The 16,778-nt window shown below is 27.7% G+C and overlaps 7 protein-coding genes and 1 non-coding gene across 8 annotated transcripts; 5 read left to right on the forward strand and 3 right to left on the reverse strand.

The window, feature by feature from the left end:
- The first annotated feature begins 187 nt into the window (after positions 1–187).
- On the forward strand, positions 188–1,644 carry PNEG_02395 (hypothetical protein). The gene is made up of 5 exons (XM_007876209.1): positions 188–336; positions 385–893; positions 938–1,305; positions 1,359–1,499; positions 1,548–1,644. The coding sequence occupies exons 1-5, from the start codon at positions 250–252 to the stop codon at positions 1,571–1,573; spliced, it is 1,131 nt and encodes a 376-aa protein (XP_007874400.1). The 5' UTR covers positions 188–249; the 3' UTR covers positions 1,574–1,644.
- A 158-nt stretch (positions 1,645–1,802) lies between these two features.
- On the forward strand, positions 1,803–2,598 carry PNEG_02396 (hypothetical protein). Its single transcript, XM_007876210.1, has 2 exons — positions 1,803–1,897; positions 1,947–2,598. The coding sequence occupies exons 1-2, from the start codon at positions 1,826–1,828 to the stop codon at positions 2,469–2,471; spliced, it is 597 nt and encodes a 198-aa protein (XP_007874401.1). The 5' UTR covers positions 1,803–1,825; the 3' UTR covers positions 2,472–2,598.
- Positions 2,599–2,952: 354 nt separating this feature from the next.
- On the reverse strand, positions 2,953–3,025 carry PNEG_05042. Its single transcript has one exon. It is a non-coding gene; the product is annotated as a tRNA-Val (tRNA).
- Positions 3,026–4,059: 1,034 nt separating this feature from the next.
- On the reverse strand, positions 4,060–5,242 carry PNEG_02398 (hypothetical protein). The gene is made up of 4 exons (XM_007876211.1): positions 5,166–5,242; positions 5,093–5,111; positions 4,817–5,047; positions 4,060–4,769 (listed from the first exon to the last, which is right to left on the reverse strand). Exons 3-4 carry the CDS (start codon positions 4,920–4,922, stop codon positions 4,090–4,092), a joined length of 786 nt encoding a protein of 261 aa, XP_007874402.1. The 5' UTR covers positions 4,923–5,047; positions 5,093–5,111; positions 5,166–5,242; the 3' UTR covers positions 4,060–4,089.
- A 281-nt stretch (positions 5,243–5,523) lies between these two features.
- PNEG_02399 (hypothetical protein) lies at positions 5,524–6,626 on the forward strand. The gene is made up of 3 exons (XM_007876212.1): positions 5,524–5,612; positions 5,657–5,797; positions 5,844–6,626. Exons 1-3 carry the CDS (start codon positions 5,546–5,548, stop codon positions 6,518–6,520), a joined length of 885 nt encoding a protein of 294 aa, XP_007874403.1. The 5' UTR covers positions 5,524–5,545; the 3' UTR covers positions 6,521–6,626.
- A 271-nt stretch (positions 6,627–6,897) lies between these two features.
- On the forward strand, positions 6,898–11,024 carry PNEG_02400 (hypothetical protein; the record flags this gene model as incomplete). Its single annotated transcript, XM_007876213.1, has 11 exons — positions 6,898–7,114; positions 7,168–7,253; positions 7,303–7,422; positions 7,475–8,088; positions 8,133–8,587; positions 8,631–9,220; positions 9,266–9,761; positions 9,807–9,996; positions 10,042–10,064; positions 10,111–10,431; positions 10,477–11,024. The coding sequence occupies 11 exons, from the start codon at positions 6,898–6,900 to the stop codon at positions 10,854–10,856; spliced, it is 3,492 nt and encodes a 1,163-aa protein (XP_007874404.1). The 3' UTR covers positions 10,857–11,024.
- Positions 11,025–11,427: 403 nt separating this feature from the next.
- On the forward strand, positions 11,428–14,389 carry PNEG_02401 (hypothetical protein). The gene is made up of 16 exons (XM_007876215.1): positions 11,428–11,590; positions 11,641–11,721; positions 11,769–11,824; positions 11,870–11,958; positions 12,001–12,414; positions 12,457–12,523; positions 12,566–12,621; positions 12,663–12,806; positions 12,853–13,022; positions 13,071–13,210; positions 13,255–13,383; positions 13,433–13,518; positions 13,567–13,736; positions 13,781–13,939; positions 13,982–14,060; positions 14,100–14,389. Exons 1-16 carry the CDS (start codon positions 11,443–11,445, stop codon positions 14,293–14,295), a joined length of 2,184 nt encoding a protein of 727 aa, XP_007874406.1. The 5' UTR covers positions 11,428–11,442; the 3' UTR covers positions 14,296–14,389.
- Positions 14,390–14,473: 84 nt separating this feature from the next.
- Positions 14,474–16,763, reverse strand: PNEG_02402 (hypothetical protein; the record flags this gene model as incomplete). Its single annotated transcript, XM_007876216.1, has 5 exons — positions 16,685–16,763; positions 15,590–16,635; positions 15,413–15,530; positions 14,972–15,365; positions 14,474–14,930 (listed from the first exon to the last, which is right to left on the reverse strand). The coding sequence occupies exons 2-5, from the start codon at positions 16,613–16,615 to the stop codon at positions 14,474–14,476; spliced, it is 1,995 nt and encodes a 664-aa protein (XP_007874407.1). The 5' UTR covers positions 16,616–16,635; positions 16,685–16,763.
- Positions 16,764–16,778: the final 15 nt, after the last annotated feature.

Here is a 16,778-nt window from a genome sequence, read left to right on the forward strand (position 1 = left end):
TAATTCAACACTTTTTTACCGTTTTTTTTTTTTAAAAAAAAGAAGATATAGTATTTTTATACCAAGAATCCAATATTTTCATATATTTTCAAGAAAAATGACCATTACTTACCTTATATCAGTAAAACTGTTTTTTTTTATCTATATCGAAGGACGTCGATGATAAAAATTTAATATCAGAAATATATTGACTACAGCTTTTATTATTTGTTATAAAACTAAGCAATTCTATATATAAAAAGCACAGGAATGCATGTGAGACATATTTTAAGTCTTATATTTTCTTGTATATATTTTTTTTTCTCCTTTATTTGTGCAGAAACAGATTATTATAAAGTTTGATCAAGAAGTTTTAATAAAACCAAAGAATTTATATATATTTAGATCCTTGAAGTTGATAGAAATGCAAATATTAAAGAGTTAAAAAAGGCATATCTTCGTCTTTCAAAAAAATGGCATCCAGACAAAAATGGTGGAGATGAAAAAAAGTTTCGCGATTTATCACATGCGTATGAGGTACTAAGCAACCCAGAGAAACGTAAAATCTATGATATGAGAGGGGAAGAGGGATTAAAAGCACATGAAGAATACGGCGACGCACAATATCATGATGCATTTGATATTTTTTCAAAGTTCTTTCAAGGAGGATTTCATGAAGAGAAAAAAGGGCCTGATATAAGAAAAGATATAGAACTGGAACTAGAAGTATTATATTATGGAGGGATTCATATAATCGATATTGATAAAGAAGTATTATGTAATTATTGTAAAGGATCAGGTCGAGATCCTAAACATAAAAATAGTTTAGCTCGTTGTAGTCAATGTAACGGGAAAGGGACTCAACTTATACGTCAAATGATAGCACCAGGAATGTTTCAGACGTTTCAAGTAATGTAAATTATATATTTTTAATAAATAAATTTACTAATGAAGTAAGTTGTAATTCATGTTCTGGACAAGGACATGTAATATCACATCCATGTACTCTCTGTAATGGAAAGAAGGTTTTAAGGAAAAACGAGAAGTATACGTTAAATATTCCACCAGGTGCACCCTATGGTTATCAATTTGTCTTTGAAAATGAAGCAAACGAAAGTCCAAATTGGGTGGCAGGTGATCTTTATATTGTTATTGTTGAAAAACCCTACTCGAAAAGTGGTTGGAGACGAAAAAACAGTGATCTTTATCGTACCGAAACTATTTCTCTTTCAAATGCATTACTTGGAGACTGGAGTCGCAGAATTAAACTATTTAATAACGAATATTTTAATATAACAAAACCAGCAGGTCATATCGTACAGTCAGGTCTGTAAATTAAAACAAAAATATTAACTCTTTAAAAACTTATCATAATATAGGTCATGTTGATGTATTTCCACAAAAAGGCATGCCAGTATGGAATTCATTAGAAAAATCAAGTCATTTAAGTAGAGGAAATGTTTATATTGAATGGAGGGTAATTCTTCCAGAACTTAAACTAAATGATCCCCTTCGAAAAAGTTGTTTACCTATATTTTTACATATTTTTTAGACTAATAACTCAATAGAACTAGCAAAAATTCTTAAAAATTAATTTTTAATCTTTACATGAAACAAATAATCATTTTGAACATATATATATTTATTTTCTTAATATAATTTATTCATCAAACATCTAATTAAAAATTAAATTGATACATCAAAACTAAATCTAGCTTATTCAATATACTTTAAAAATAGGTAGCGTAATACGAAAATTTTTACATAAAACACTTAATAATAATTGATTTATAAGTTCTTTAATATAAAAAATAATAGGGTAAAACATTTTCGCAAGGCTGTAAAAATGAAAAAAACCCTTGCAAGTTATTTAATTGTTTGTAGCAGTTCATTTTTTCTTGGTATTCTTTTTATTAGTGTTTGTTTTCTTAAAGTTATGGAAGTTTAAAAGCTGATAATAAATTAAGTGGATAGTTGATCATTTTACATTTTGGATGAATCCAGTAACAGATCAAGCTCTTTTAAATGCGGAAACATATTACTTATTGTTATATCAAGCACCATCTATTCATAAAATTCTCTTACATATATTAATATGTTTTGGCTTTTTTGCACATGTTATGAAACTTTATGGAGGAAATAAAAGTAATCTATTATTTGATAGCGGAAGTTTGGTCCTTTATATTGCTGGAATTATCATTTATAATGTTTATCTTATTCAGGGTATACTTTTTTATTACTATAATGCTTTTTATTTAGATTATTTAATAATAGGCCTTGAAACTATTTTTCAGCGTACTTATATTTCATTTAATAGAATAGATACATTAAGAATCTTAGCAGCATCACATGTTGTACTGGCACTTATTTTAATTGGTATTCTTGTATTACAAAGTAGTCAATTTTGTGCAGAACAAACAGTTATACATTCTGAAACATTAAGTAAACGTCCTAAAAAACATTTACAAAGTAGCCGGCGCCTTTTGTATTAAATAAAAAAAAACAAAATAGACTTTAAAAATTGAATTAAACAATGGAAAAGAACATGAAGTAATATTAGCATATTAAACAAAACATTTAAGTGACTATTTAAATTCTTTGATAGAATTATTAAAAAAGCTTGATCTAAATAAAATGATATTATCATTTTTATGAATTATTCAAGTTCAAAAAAGGATTATTTATATAAAAACTGCTATATACAAAATCTCATTTCATAAATTCTTACATTTATACTTCATGATTTAAAAAAAATCAAAATTTATTGAAGAGAATAATTATATACATAAATAAGTTTTAGAATAAATATAAATAATAGTAATAAATGTACTAAAATTTAATCTTAAATATAAATTACCTTAAATATTTCCATAAAAAACTGAATTTTCTTCATTAAATCTTAAAAACCCACATTTTTATGATTATATTCTTCAATTCATAAAAACATAAGAATACTTCCCCTTAATCTCTTATTGCACGTACTCGGGATCGAACCGAGGACCTCTCGCGTGTGAAGCGAATATGATAACCACTACATCATACGTGCCCATTCCGGATTTTTAGCAGATTATCAAAAAATAAATATGAACTAGTTTGTAATCTATAAACTATCAAGATGTAGTTTAAACGTTTCTTTAAGGGTATTTAAGAGAATTTATAATGATATGTCAATACATATTGTTTTAAATAAACTTGAAAAAATAGTTGAAATAATACAAAATTTTCTTATATTACTTCATATTAACTCTAAATATTAATTTAAAAACTCTAAAATTTTACATATTTCAAAATCAAAAGATATATATTTATAAATTTATTGAAGAAATATATAAGGCAGAAAGATTTAAATAAAATAATAATAAATTTATATTATAAGGACTTTATAAACTTTAATAATAAATTTATAAAAAACAAAGATATATTTAACAATTATAAATGAAATAAATATAATAAATTTCGTGTTAAGACTTAAACGATTTGATATAGATATGAATTTTTTCTGGATAGAAAATGGAATTTTAGAAAATGATTGAAAAAACACACAAATAACAAAAAAAATATTAATTTTTTTAATATATTAGTTCTATATCTCTAAAAATTAAAAGAAATCTTTTATAAAAATATCAATTATATTTATAGTATAATTTTAAAAATATTAAAATATAATACTTTTATGTTTTTAAATAAAATTAACCTTGATAAAATCTCAAATATCTATTTCAATAATATTTTATTAATTCTGTATTTATATAAACCTTATAGACAAAAATGTAATATTAATCATATAATTACAGATATTTAATAAAATATAAATATATATTGAATATTTAGTAATTTTGTATCAAAATCAAAAAACATTTAAAATATAAGATCATATTTATAATAAAACCATTTAAATAGTTTAAATACAAAGCATAAAATAATATTTCATTAATCATAAAACCTTCTAATATTATATAATTAAATAGATATAGCCATAAATTTCAATCAAAATTATATTCATAAAACAATAAGTTATCATCAATCATAATATATCATATCTCATAACCGTTTAATAATTAAACATGAACAAATATGCACCCTAAATACTAGATTTAAGCAGTAATCTTATCAATGTTGTGGAAGTGAAGAATGAAACATCATACGAGACAACCGTTTTATGCCAAAATATGGAGAATTCAGAGGTGATTCAACTCCAATATAAATAAACAAATCATATAAAAACCCTCCCAATAAACATCCTATAAAAGGTGCAATTATAGGCACCCAAAAGTAATAATGACCAGCAGACCATACTTCATTACCATAACCTATGACATAAGATAAAAGACGTGTTCCTAAATCACGAGCCATATTAATTGCATAACCCGTTTGCCAACCTAAGCATGCTCCAATGCCAAAAATGAGAAAAAGAATAATCAAAGGGCCTTTATCATTTGCCGGAGTATTGTATTGGTCACAAATAGCAAAAATACAAACCATAAGAGCAGCGGAACCCACAACTTCAGATAAAAATTGCCTTCCTGTCGAAAGAAAAGAAGCAGGATATGTACTAAAAACAAAAGCGGTTGCAGTCGGTCCAACAACAGTTCTCTTACCAGCTCCTTCATATGCATCAAATGCAGAATAATAATTTAAATAGACAATTAATGCACCGAAAAAACAACCAGCTGTCTGAGAAAGTGCATAAATAGGAAACTTCCAGAATGGAAATCCTCGAAAGACACAATTCGCAAGCGTTACACATGGATTCAAATGTCCTCCAGAAATTCCTCCACTGATATAAACACCTAAATAGCCGTTATTCACACTATATTTTAAATCTATCCAACTATACCAAACATAACTCCAATACCCCAACCCCAGTTAATTGATTGATAATTTCCTTTTGTACTACCAGATAGAACAACTTGTGCAACAACTCCATCACCAAAAAGAATCATCTATATCAGTAACTCAACCAATCTAGAAATAAAAAAAAATACCACCAAACATGCAAGAAATTCGGCAAAAGGCTCTCGTAATACCTTACGAAACTTAACCCATGCATTTTCAATAGACAAACCATCTACATAACAATATTATATATTAATAAATATCCCATTGATCCTACTTTTATCAATTGTTGCTATCTAATTTATTCAAAGAATATTATATGTCTTGTTATCAATTTATTAATGACTTACATTTATTAATTGAGGGTTATCTTGATTCTCAAGCTTATCATTAGAAATTCCAACTATTTCTGTCATATTTAATTAAAATAACTTGAGTTTTATGTCTTTTTTATTTAACTCTGCTTAAATAGAAAGATTCTTTATTTAAACCCTAACCCTTAACCCTAACCCATCCCCAATACATAGACCTAACCCTTTAAAGAATACAACCCTAATAAATACAAAACCAACCCCAATATATACAATACTAACCCTTAAGCATAAACCCTAGCCCTAACACTTATACTCCAAACCCTGACTAACTGGTTTTAAAATGATATCGTCTTATCAAAATCAACCATAAATTAATATTAAATAGATATATTTTCGAAATATAAAGACCAGATAATATGAATAGAAGCCATTCTCTTCGTCATGGAAGACCCACATCAGGTAGTTCACGTACAAATGGACATCGTAAGGAAGATTTTAAAAAGATTGAATTAAATTAATAAAAACAGGGTTTACATTTTTAAGTTTACGAGGTCATGCAACTCATACAAGTCTTCCAAAGCTTATTAAAATGGAAAACAATTTGGTTTCAGCATATGAAACAGCAGGACGAGAACAACAAACAGTTGCATCACAATTATCACAATGGGGTATTTTATTAGAAAAAAAAAGACAAATAATAAATGATGATAATAGGAGAAGAAACGGGAGATGACGCTATTGGAGATCTAAGTGATAAGGTAGCAGTTATTCTTTCAGAAATAGGAGATATTGAGGAGAATCATGCAAGTCAAATTGATGATTCACGACGAGTGTTAAAAACAATTCGTAATATTGAAAATTCAGTACAACCATTAAGAGATGCAAAACAAAAATTGATTGATCAAATTGTTATATTAAAGCATAAAGATCCGGAATCAATTAAATTGATTGAGCAAGAACAGAAATTGGTTCGTTTGGAAGCGGAGAATCTTGTAGCTGAAGCGCAGTTAACCCATGTATCTCGACAGAAATTAAAAGAGGCATATAATATGTATTTTTTGTCAGTTCAAGAACGAGCAGAAAAACAGTGTCTTTTATCACATTATGGTCGCAAACTTTTAGATTTATTAGATGATAACCCAGTAATTCCAGGAGATACACGTATCGCATATGAATCAGAAAAAGAAGCAAAGGAACTCCTTCTGGAAGCAGAAGAAGCATTACACTCATGGCGTCCAGGACAATTATCTTACGAAAGGGAATATACATCAAACAATAATTTAGTAACGGATCAAAGTCATAACAATTTTCGAAAACCTGATTTGTCTACAGTAGCTATTATTAAACGTGAAACAAATGAAGAGACTGAAAAATCTATATCTTTAGCATAATGTTATATCGAAAACGTTTAATTGATTTTATAAATATAAAACAGTATTTCTAACAGTTTAATCATACAAATAATATAGATAGCATGCATTAATCAGAAAATCGTTATTTAAATGAAGTTCTCTTTGTATTAGCGAATAATTAATTTCATTTTTTTAGTATCATGAATTAATCAATTCTTATTTCAAAAAAATGTCTTTTTTTAACAATTTCTAGAAATTCAAATATTTTCAAAAAATATCAATTTTATTAATTCATATGTTTCAAATATAAATATAATATATTTTTTCAATGAAATCTTTTCTCATTTAATTACTTATCAATTTCATCTAATAGCTTTGGTTTTTAACCTTTAAATTTTAGCCAAAACTATAAAATAATGGGTATCCAAAGTTTTCATACATTAGAAAGAGAGAAATTATTTCAAAACCCAAGGAGGGAACCAGCATATCCAGATCTTTTAGCAATCACTGCTCCACATATCGAATCATTTAACGCATTGACAGATGATCAATTATTAAATCTTGCAGTTCAAGATATTGGGAAAAAATCAGTTTTTGATAGGAAAAATGGGGGACTTGGCAATAAACTATCATGTAAAAACTATTATTCTAAGAAATAATAAGTTTATTGATTTAACGGTGGGTAGTTCGTGTTGAAGAAGTTCAAATTGCAAAACCAACTCTTCCAACTCGTGAACGTACATCTATCAATCGAAAAATACTCCCATCAGAAGTATATATAATCTTTATATAAAGATGTATGGAATATTTAGTTTTGCTAGTGTCGTGAACGTTTTTGCACGTATAAAGCTCGCCTTCTTTTGAAGCTTGCATGGAGCGTAAATGATGAAGAAGAAACAACAGAAGTAAGAGAATTCGGGCAAATCCCAATTATGGTCAAGGTAAGAAAATTATGGTATTTTTTATATTTTATACATATTATTAACAATTTAGTCGAACCGATGTCATATTGAAAAACTATCACCAGCAGATCTTATTGCATCTAGAGAAGAATCAGAAGAACTTGGAGGATATTTTATAATTAATGGAAACGAAAAAATTATTCGGATGCTTATTGTCCCAAGAAGAAATTATGTAATGGGTTTAATACGATCCTCATTTACAAACAGAGGTGCACATTATACACATTTTGGAACACAAATTCGCTGTGTTAGACCAGATGAAACATCTCAAACAAATACTTTACATTATCTAAGTGATGGAAACTGTATTTTTCGATTTTCATGGAGAAAAAACGAGTATTTGGTTCCTGTAATCATGATCCTCAAAGCACTTATAAATACTAACGATAAAGAAATTTTTGATTCTATTATTGGATCAGATAGAGAGAATACAGTTTTAATAGATCAGGTTGAAATTTTACTTAGAACATATAAAAACTACGAACTTTATACACAAGAACAAACTTTACAATATCTCGGTGAAAAGTTTCGAATTATATTAAACTTGGATGAAGATCTTACTCATGTTTCTATTGGGGAAAAGTTACTAAAGAAGGTTGTCTTAGTTCATTTAGAAAACAATTATGATAAATTTCGAATGTTAATGTATATTTATGTATATATTATTAATACGCTTTCTAACTTTTTAGATTTATGATACAGAAACTTTATAGTCTTGTCTCTGGAGACTGTTGTCAAGATGATCCGGATTCTCTTCAACATCAGGAAATACTTCTTGGGGGGTTTTTATATGGAATGATTATTAAAGAAAAAATAGAAGATTATCTATATTCTTTAAAAAACACTATTTTACAAGATCTTCGAAAACCAAATAATTCAGTTAACTTTTTTGAGAAAAAATATATTTCTAAATTATTTCAAAGAGTTCCTAATGACATTGGCTCAAAATTACAATATTTTCTGAGCACAGGTAATTTAGTTAGTTCTAGCGGTTTGGATTTGCAACAGACAACAGGATTTACTATAGTTGCAGAAAAGCTTAACTTTTATCGTTATTTAAGTCATTTTAGGATGGTACATAGAGGTGCATTTTTTGCAGATATTAAAACTACAACAGTCCGTAAACTTCTTCCAGAAGCATGGGGTATATTTCTATTATTTCAATTCATATAAATTAATCTTATAAGGATTTCTTTGTCCTGTTCATACACCTGACGGGGCACCATGTGGCCTATTAAATCATCTAACAAGTAAATGCAAAATTGTTACATCAAATATTAACATAGATTCCATACCATGCTTACTTGTAAGTCTTGGAGTAAATCCGACATCAAATATAGTGAGTACAGAATATTCATGTGTACAGCTTAATGGAAAAATTATTGGATATTGTACAAATAAACTAGCATCTCATATTGCCCAATTACTTCGTCATTGGAAAGTTGAAAATTCACATAATGTTCCTTTGCAACTTGAACTTGGACTGATTCCTAAATCTTCCGGAGGGCAATATAAAGGATTATATATATTTTCGTCAAGATCTCGCATGACTCGTCCCGTTAAATATCTTGCACTAAATAAAGAAGATATCATTGGATCATTTGAACAAGTATATTTAAATATAGACATAGATTCACATTTTTCCGGAAAAATAGATTCACAATATTCTCATTCTGAATTAAATACATCTAATATATTTTCAATTATCGCATCTTTGACACCATTTTCTGATTTTAATCAATCTCCAAGAAATATGTACCAATGTCAAATGGCAAAAGTATTAATATATAATAAATAATGTAAAATATTCTAATTTTTTAAGCAAACTATGGGAACACCTGCATCATCATTAAGATATAGAACTGACGATAGACTTTATCTTTTACAAACAGGACAGGCACCCATTGTTCGCTCAAAAACATATGATCTTTATGGATTAGATAACTTTCCTAATGGAACAAATGCAGTCGTTGCAGTTATTTCATATACAGGGTATGATATGGAAGATGCTATAGTTATCAATAAATCATCATATGAAAGAGGATTTGCTTATAGTACAATTTACAAAAGTGAAAAGGTAAATTTGACACAAAAACGACAAAAAGGGGAAAAGATTATATATCATTTTGGTTTTGGAAATGATAAACTTCATCCGAAATGGATAGAAAAATTGGACGCAGATGGATTACCAATAATTGGTATAAAATTAGAAGATGGCGATCCCTTAGCAGCCTACTTTGATGAAACAACAGGGAAAACAATGATTCACGAGTATCATGGAATAGAAGATGTTTTTGTAGAAGAAGTTAGATTACTTGGTCTTTTTTTAAAGAATATTCAAATATCAATACTAACTAAATCAGGGAATGATTCAGGAGATATGGAATGTCAATGTATTCATATAAAACTTCGAATCTCTCGTCCCGCGACGATCGGTGATAAATTTTCATCCAGACATGGGCAAAAAGGTGTCTGTTCTCAAAAATGGCCAGCAGCAGACATGCCATTCAGTGAGAGCGGAATACAACCCGATATTATTATTAATCCTCATGCGTATATTAATACATATTCTATTATACAATGTTAATTTTATTTTAGGTTTCCTACCCGTATGACTATAGGTAGAATTATAAATAAACTTCATTTATATTATTAAAAATATATTAGGAATGTTCATAGAAAGTATGGCTGGTAAAGCAGGAGCACTACATGGACTTGTAGAAGATTCTACACCATTTACTTTTAACGAAAAAAACACAGCAGTGGATTATTTTGGAAAACAATTAATAAAAGCTGGTTATGGATACAATGGTAATGAAACATTTTATTCAGGGATTACAGGTGATATTATGGAAGCAGAAATATTTACAGGAATTGTTTATTATCAACGATTAAGGCATATGGTATCTGATAAATTTCAAGTACGTTCAACAGGACCTGTTCATAGTCTTACACATCAACCCGTTAAAGGACGGAAACGCGCAGGAGGCAAATATTTTTTATTTAAAGTTATATTTCCTAAATATATAATAGGTATTCGTTTCGGAGAAATGGAACGTGACAGCATAATAGCGCATGGAACAGCATATATCTTACAAGATCGTTTAATGAATTGTAGTGATTATACAAGAACCTGGATATGTAGACCTTGTGGTTCTATTCTTTCTCTTACACCAACTATGACTATGGCAGGCACTGGAAACTCATTTAGTTCAAACATAAGATGTCGCCTATGTGCATCAGAGGTTACAGGATTTGAAAATGATTGCGATATATGGCAAGATAGTACAGGTAAAAAATTTAGAGGAGGTGATAATATTGCAATCATTGCATTACCATATGTATTTAAATATCTCGCAACAGAACTTGCTTCTATGAACATTAGGCTAAAATTAAATATAAACAAATCATAATAATCTACTAAAGGCTATATCTTTATATTCATAATTATACTATACATCAGAAATACAGGGTTATCTATTATTTTTATCCAATCATTTTAGAACCTATCTAGACTATTTTTAATTCCTTTTATTAATTCATAAAGCTATCTAATTAATTTCTTTTAATATAATAACAGCAATACCGGATAAAATTGTTCATTAGATATTTTGACTAGAAATTCATTTAAAAAATATAAATTGATCTAAAGCATCTATCTTTAATCAGGTCAAGCCCATATCCTTTCCACCTACTATTTTTAATATTTCTTAGATGTTTTTTTTATGAATTAATAAATTTTGGAGAGGAATATTTTCTATTTGCATAAATTGTTAGCTAATAAAGTGATATAAACGTAAACCCTAGATTTTCAATGGTTACACAGTGGTTTTACATATAAAAGGGCTGAGATATCTCTGTATTTTCCACAATTTTTTATTTTATTCACTCAAACAAGCCAATCCACGAATTTATATAAAATAATAATATCAACTATTTAAGCTAAAATTAACTATTTTCAAAACTAAAAATAAGGGAGATGCTTTATTCTTCAAGGTTATGAGCGGAAATCCTCCAAAAAGAACTATTTTTAATCACATTTTTTCAGAAAATTTAAATATTAAGCCTCCCGATCAGTCTACTCAAAGTATTGTAACAGCATGGGAATCAGCGAGCCAATTCTTTACTCCTGAATTCAAATATAAAGGTACTTTATAAACAGTATATTTGATTATAAAAAGAATATATATTTTGTAGATGTTTCACCCAATATTAAAACAGCAATTCATATTCTTTGTCACAATGGATTAAAAGAGCTGTTACAAGAAAGTTATGAACGTATGTTTAACTATATAAAATGGATTTTAAATTTGATTTAAAAAAAGATTCAATAAGGATTCATTTTACAGAAAAATTTTTACCTATTTTACAAGCATATAAAGTTATTTACAGTTTATATTTTCCAATATATACTTATAAATTATAGATTACGCAGTCTAATTTTACGGAATTTATTGAAAAATTAACGGAGGCATATCATATTTATCAACGACCACTTGTATTAACTCATTTTAAGTAAATTTAAATATATACATAGCGCTTTTCTGATAAAAATAGTGCAGATAAATCATTTAAAAAAACATTGCATGCATTAATTAACAATTATATTTCAGAAGATAAACTTTATTCTGTTCTTTTAGAATGGTTATCAGAAAATATGGCATTTTGGGAAAAAAACGAATCAAGTCCTCAGGTTACATGTTTCCTTTCTACTTGCAAAAACATAGAATTAGTTGGACTACAAAGACATTTGGAAAAAGCATTTTCTGAAAGTATATCTCGAAGGCTAAATAAACATATAAGAGAAAAATATTCTAAAAAGTGGAATAGAAGTGTTCAAGAAGAAATTGTCCAATGGACTATTAATAAATTGGGAAAACTCACATTTTTAGTTTTGAAGTTTGATATAAACAAGAAAGATTTATATTTAAAATTAGAAACACTTGCATGTCACTTTCTAGCAATATTAAGGTAATAAAAAATATTTATGTCTTCTGATATTAATTTTCTTAGAATTGATGAACTATTCGATATTATAGTAGATTATCCATACTCTTCTGTTGCATTAGAAGATTTAAAAGTATTAGAGATTTTACTCTTTTGAAATTATAACATTTTTTAGCGATCTATGAAATTATCTCCTCTTAGAGATTATTTAGTTAACTCGTTTCAACAATCGTAAGCAAAAAGTATTCGAAATATCTTTAAATATATTTTAGGTGTAAAACAAGACTTTTGCATCCAGGAGCAGACACACAAGATATAATTTCTCAATATATATCAACTATCAAATGTTTTCTTATTCTAGATCCTCCTGGTGTACTTTTAGATAAAGTAGCAAAACCTATTAGAAAACATTTAAAGTCATATTTAAAAATTTTAACTTTTTTTTTGATTAATATTTTATAGAAATCGAAATGACACTATCAAATGTATTATGGTAGGACTTGTTGGAGATGAAACAAGCGAATTAAGTGAAGAACTTGGCCAAGCCGATCCATCCTCTGTTCAAGTAGATGATGATGATGATGATTTTGATAATCTTAATTGGACACCAGATCCGTTTGATGCTGCTCCAGGTAGTAAAATATAAAATTATATTATTATTATTTATCTGCTATATTTAGACTTCCAAAAAATGAATAATAATGATATTATTAAAAGTCTTGTTAGTATCTATGAGAATAAAGATATTTTTGTTAGAGAACTCCAGAATCTTCTAGCAGATAGGCTTCTTACTACTATGAATTACGAAACTGATAAAGAAGTAAAGTGTTATTTCAAAATAAAGTATTTCTTAACGTTTTTAAGTTACGAAATTTAGAACTTTTAAAATTACGATTTAGTGAAAACAGTTTGCAAATGTGTGATGTAATGCTTCATGACATTGCAGAATCTAAAAGAATTGACGCAAATTTACATAAAGAATTTGATAGTAACGTAATATTCTAAACAATTATTTTGCTACAGTAAAGCTTAATATTTAAAGACACCAATACATGCAAGCATACTTTCTCGACTTTTTTGGCCAAATTTTAAAGGAGAGACATTATTTCTTTCAAAAGAAATCCAAAGGTAACATATAAGCAATATTTTGAAGCCCAGAACATCTAATTTAATTAGCTATATGGATGACTATGCAGAAAATTTTGAAAAACTAAAAGCTTCGAGAAAATTACATTGGATACCCAATTTAGGCCAAGTGCAAATAGAAATAATTCTAGAGGATAGGACATTAAATATGAATGTTAGACCTGTACAAGCATCTATTATTTTACTTTTTCAGGAAAAAGGCAAGTAATATTAATATATCTATATATTTACTTAAAATCCTTAGATGAACAGACTATAAAAGATGTAATGGATGCCATAGGACAAGACTATGCTGATTGTAGAAGAAATACTCTTTTTTGGGTAAAATATGGGGTTCTTAAAGAAATTTCAAAAGATACTTTTAAAGTTCTAGAATATGCAGAAGTAGAAACATCCAACAAAGGTTTTAATTTTTAATATTAAAACACAATGTTAATTATATTAGCTCTTTCGACTTTCGAGGAGTCGATTTCAAATGTTCAGGTAGTAGAAGACCATACTTCAGAAGAAATGAGAATATATTGGTAATTATTTTTTTTATAAGAAAGACTTCTAATTTATAGGTCGTTTATAAATGGAATGCTCATTAATCTGGGCCCATTGACTTTAGAAAGAATCCACTCAACATTACAAATGTTTGTACCTCCTCCAAATCTGTATAATCGGTCTATCGACGAATTACGAGAATTTCTTGCTTTAATGGTAAAGGAAGAACAATTGGAATTTATTTCAGGTCAATACAAACTTAAAAAACAATAAACTACTAAAGTAATATTAATAAATAATAAATATAACCTATAACACGTAACAATACTAATAAACATTTTCCACAAAATAAAATATTTAGAAAACTGAATAATATTAAATTATAACTTCATATTTCCCATTGCAAAATATTGCTAAAAAATACCTAAATAGCATTGAAAACTCATAAATTTTAAGTAGTTCCAAATATACATTCTCTTTTTCTAATCAGAGGAATTGATGTCCGAGTCATAAATGTTTTTTGTGAAGGAATCATTCTCATAGAATCTTTATTTTCTAAAATAGGCAAGCAAGTCATTCTTCGAAAAGATGGCCGTGGTATATTAGAAAACGAAATATTTTCTTTATATTTCATAAATTTCATATCAGATGTTTTATGTAATATTCCTCCAGTAGATACCATACGTCGTATCGAATCACATGATCGAGGAATATTTGATTCGAAATCTTTCGTCTTAGTTCCTGAATAAGAAGAGTTCTTTACAGGTGTTGACTTTGGAATTAATTGAGATGCAAGCGCACTGCTAGCTTCCGTTTTTTCCATTATTGATGAAAATAATTTAAATCTAGGAAACCGTAAAGGAGTTTCCTCAATAAAAGAAGATATTTTGGATCCTTTAGATGGTACACTACTATTTTTAGAATTATTTTAAAAAAATATTTTGCATACCTAGAATGACACAAGATTCTAGGCGTAGAATAATTCTTTGATCCTGTTTTTAACGTACTAGATAATGAAGATCGACGACTAGTTTTAGATACAGGAATCAAAGAATATTGCTTTGCTATATATTTTGGAGTTTTGGGAGTTTTTGGAGTCATTATACATGATCTAGTTGATTGAGATGCTTCTGATTCCGAGTCATGAGAAACAGACTGAGCATTATCTTCAATGATTTCAGAAGTGGAATCATCTTCCAAAATTATATTATCGATTTTGATAATATCTTTGTTCAAATTTTTCCATCTTTCATACAGGGCATTATAACCTTCAATAACTCGACTATTACAGGTTAATTTGTTCCAAATTCCCCATTCCATAAGAGTAATAATCCTTATAATAACTATAATTTATTAAAATATATTTAGAATTTTATTTAAAAAAAAATACCATAACTGTCCTTCTTTACTTTATATGTTTTATAAAATTCACTAGCCTTTTTTGTTAAAGGAGATAAGACATTAAATTTTTTTATTTCCATCTCTAAAGAATCCATAATTTGGGTAGCCTATAAAAATTATTAATATATATACAATAAAAACATGCATATGTATATCCTAAACTTACTTGTTTATTAACTTGTGAAAAAACAAACAACCATTTATCTTCCTGAAACTTCTTTTTTACAGAAAAAAACTCATCTTGTAATTTATTACACTTGATTTCCAAATTAAGTCTTTTTTGTTCTATATTATAAATAGCACTAGGAAACAATTCAGATGCCTTCTCCTTGAAATACTCAATTCGAAGTTTGAAAAAAATGAGGGATGTTTCAAGAGGCTTAACTTTCTCATGAACTTGACAAATAAAATTCTGACAATTCATATTCCATTTATTCAACATATCTGTTGAATTTATTTGCTCTAAACCCCCTACTTTTTCCCCATCAAAAATATCTTTAACAAATGATTCTAAGGTGCTAATTTCAACAAATCGGCCCGAAATAAAAGGAATATAATCACACCGTTCTTTGACCTCAAAAACAAGTACTTCACACTTCTTAAGTTCTTGATTTATCTGGTTCAATATTTCAATACAATCCACCCATTCCTTTGAAATTTCTATTTGAGATTTTATAAAACCTAATAACTTCTTAATAAATATCCAGCCTTGATAGACTTCTTGACGCTTTGTATTTAAATTTAAAATATCAAAATCCGTCAAATTCTCAAGAACTGGACTAGATGTTTCTTCTATAAACTTATCAAAAACAGGAGATGAATTTCGAATCTCTTGTTCTAATTCATTAAATAACCCCTTTGCTTGATTTGCCCATTCAATATCATCCTCCAAATCAAAATATTTAAAAATATATATAACTAATTCAATCCATGATAACATATATACTGACACATCCGTAAAAACATAAAAATATTCTTCTTTGACTTCAATATCTTCTTTTTCAAACAATTTCATTCGAGGGATAAATAACAATGATCTAAGTTGAGATAATTGCTGCTCAAACGAACTGCTCTGAAGAAAATCAATAAATTCCCGTCCCATAAGTTTATTTAAATAAGAAAATCCTTCATTATCCTCCTTTTTGTCCTTTATTTTATCAATTTCTTCAAAATAATTTGAAGACTTATCCATCTTATTTTAACAATTTTTATCTAAAAAATTAAGTCAAAAAAAAATAAAATATTTAAAAAAGAAACTAACCAAACAATACTCATACAACCCTTTAATATATGTATTTCTTCAATAAGTCAGTTTAACATTTTTTTGTTGTCTTAACCGAGACCGTCTCTGGTAG

The sequence above is a fragment of the Pneumocystis murina genome (assembly GCF_000349005.2).
Source record: "Pneumocystis murina B123 chromosome Unknown supercont1.13, whole genome shotgun sequence".
NCBI classification, from domain to species: domain Eukaryota; kingdom Fungi; phylum Ascomycota; class Pneumocystomycetes; order Pneumocystales; family Pneumocystaceae; genus Pneumocystis; species Pneumocystis murina.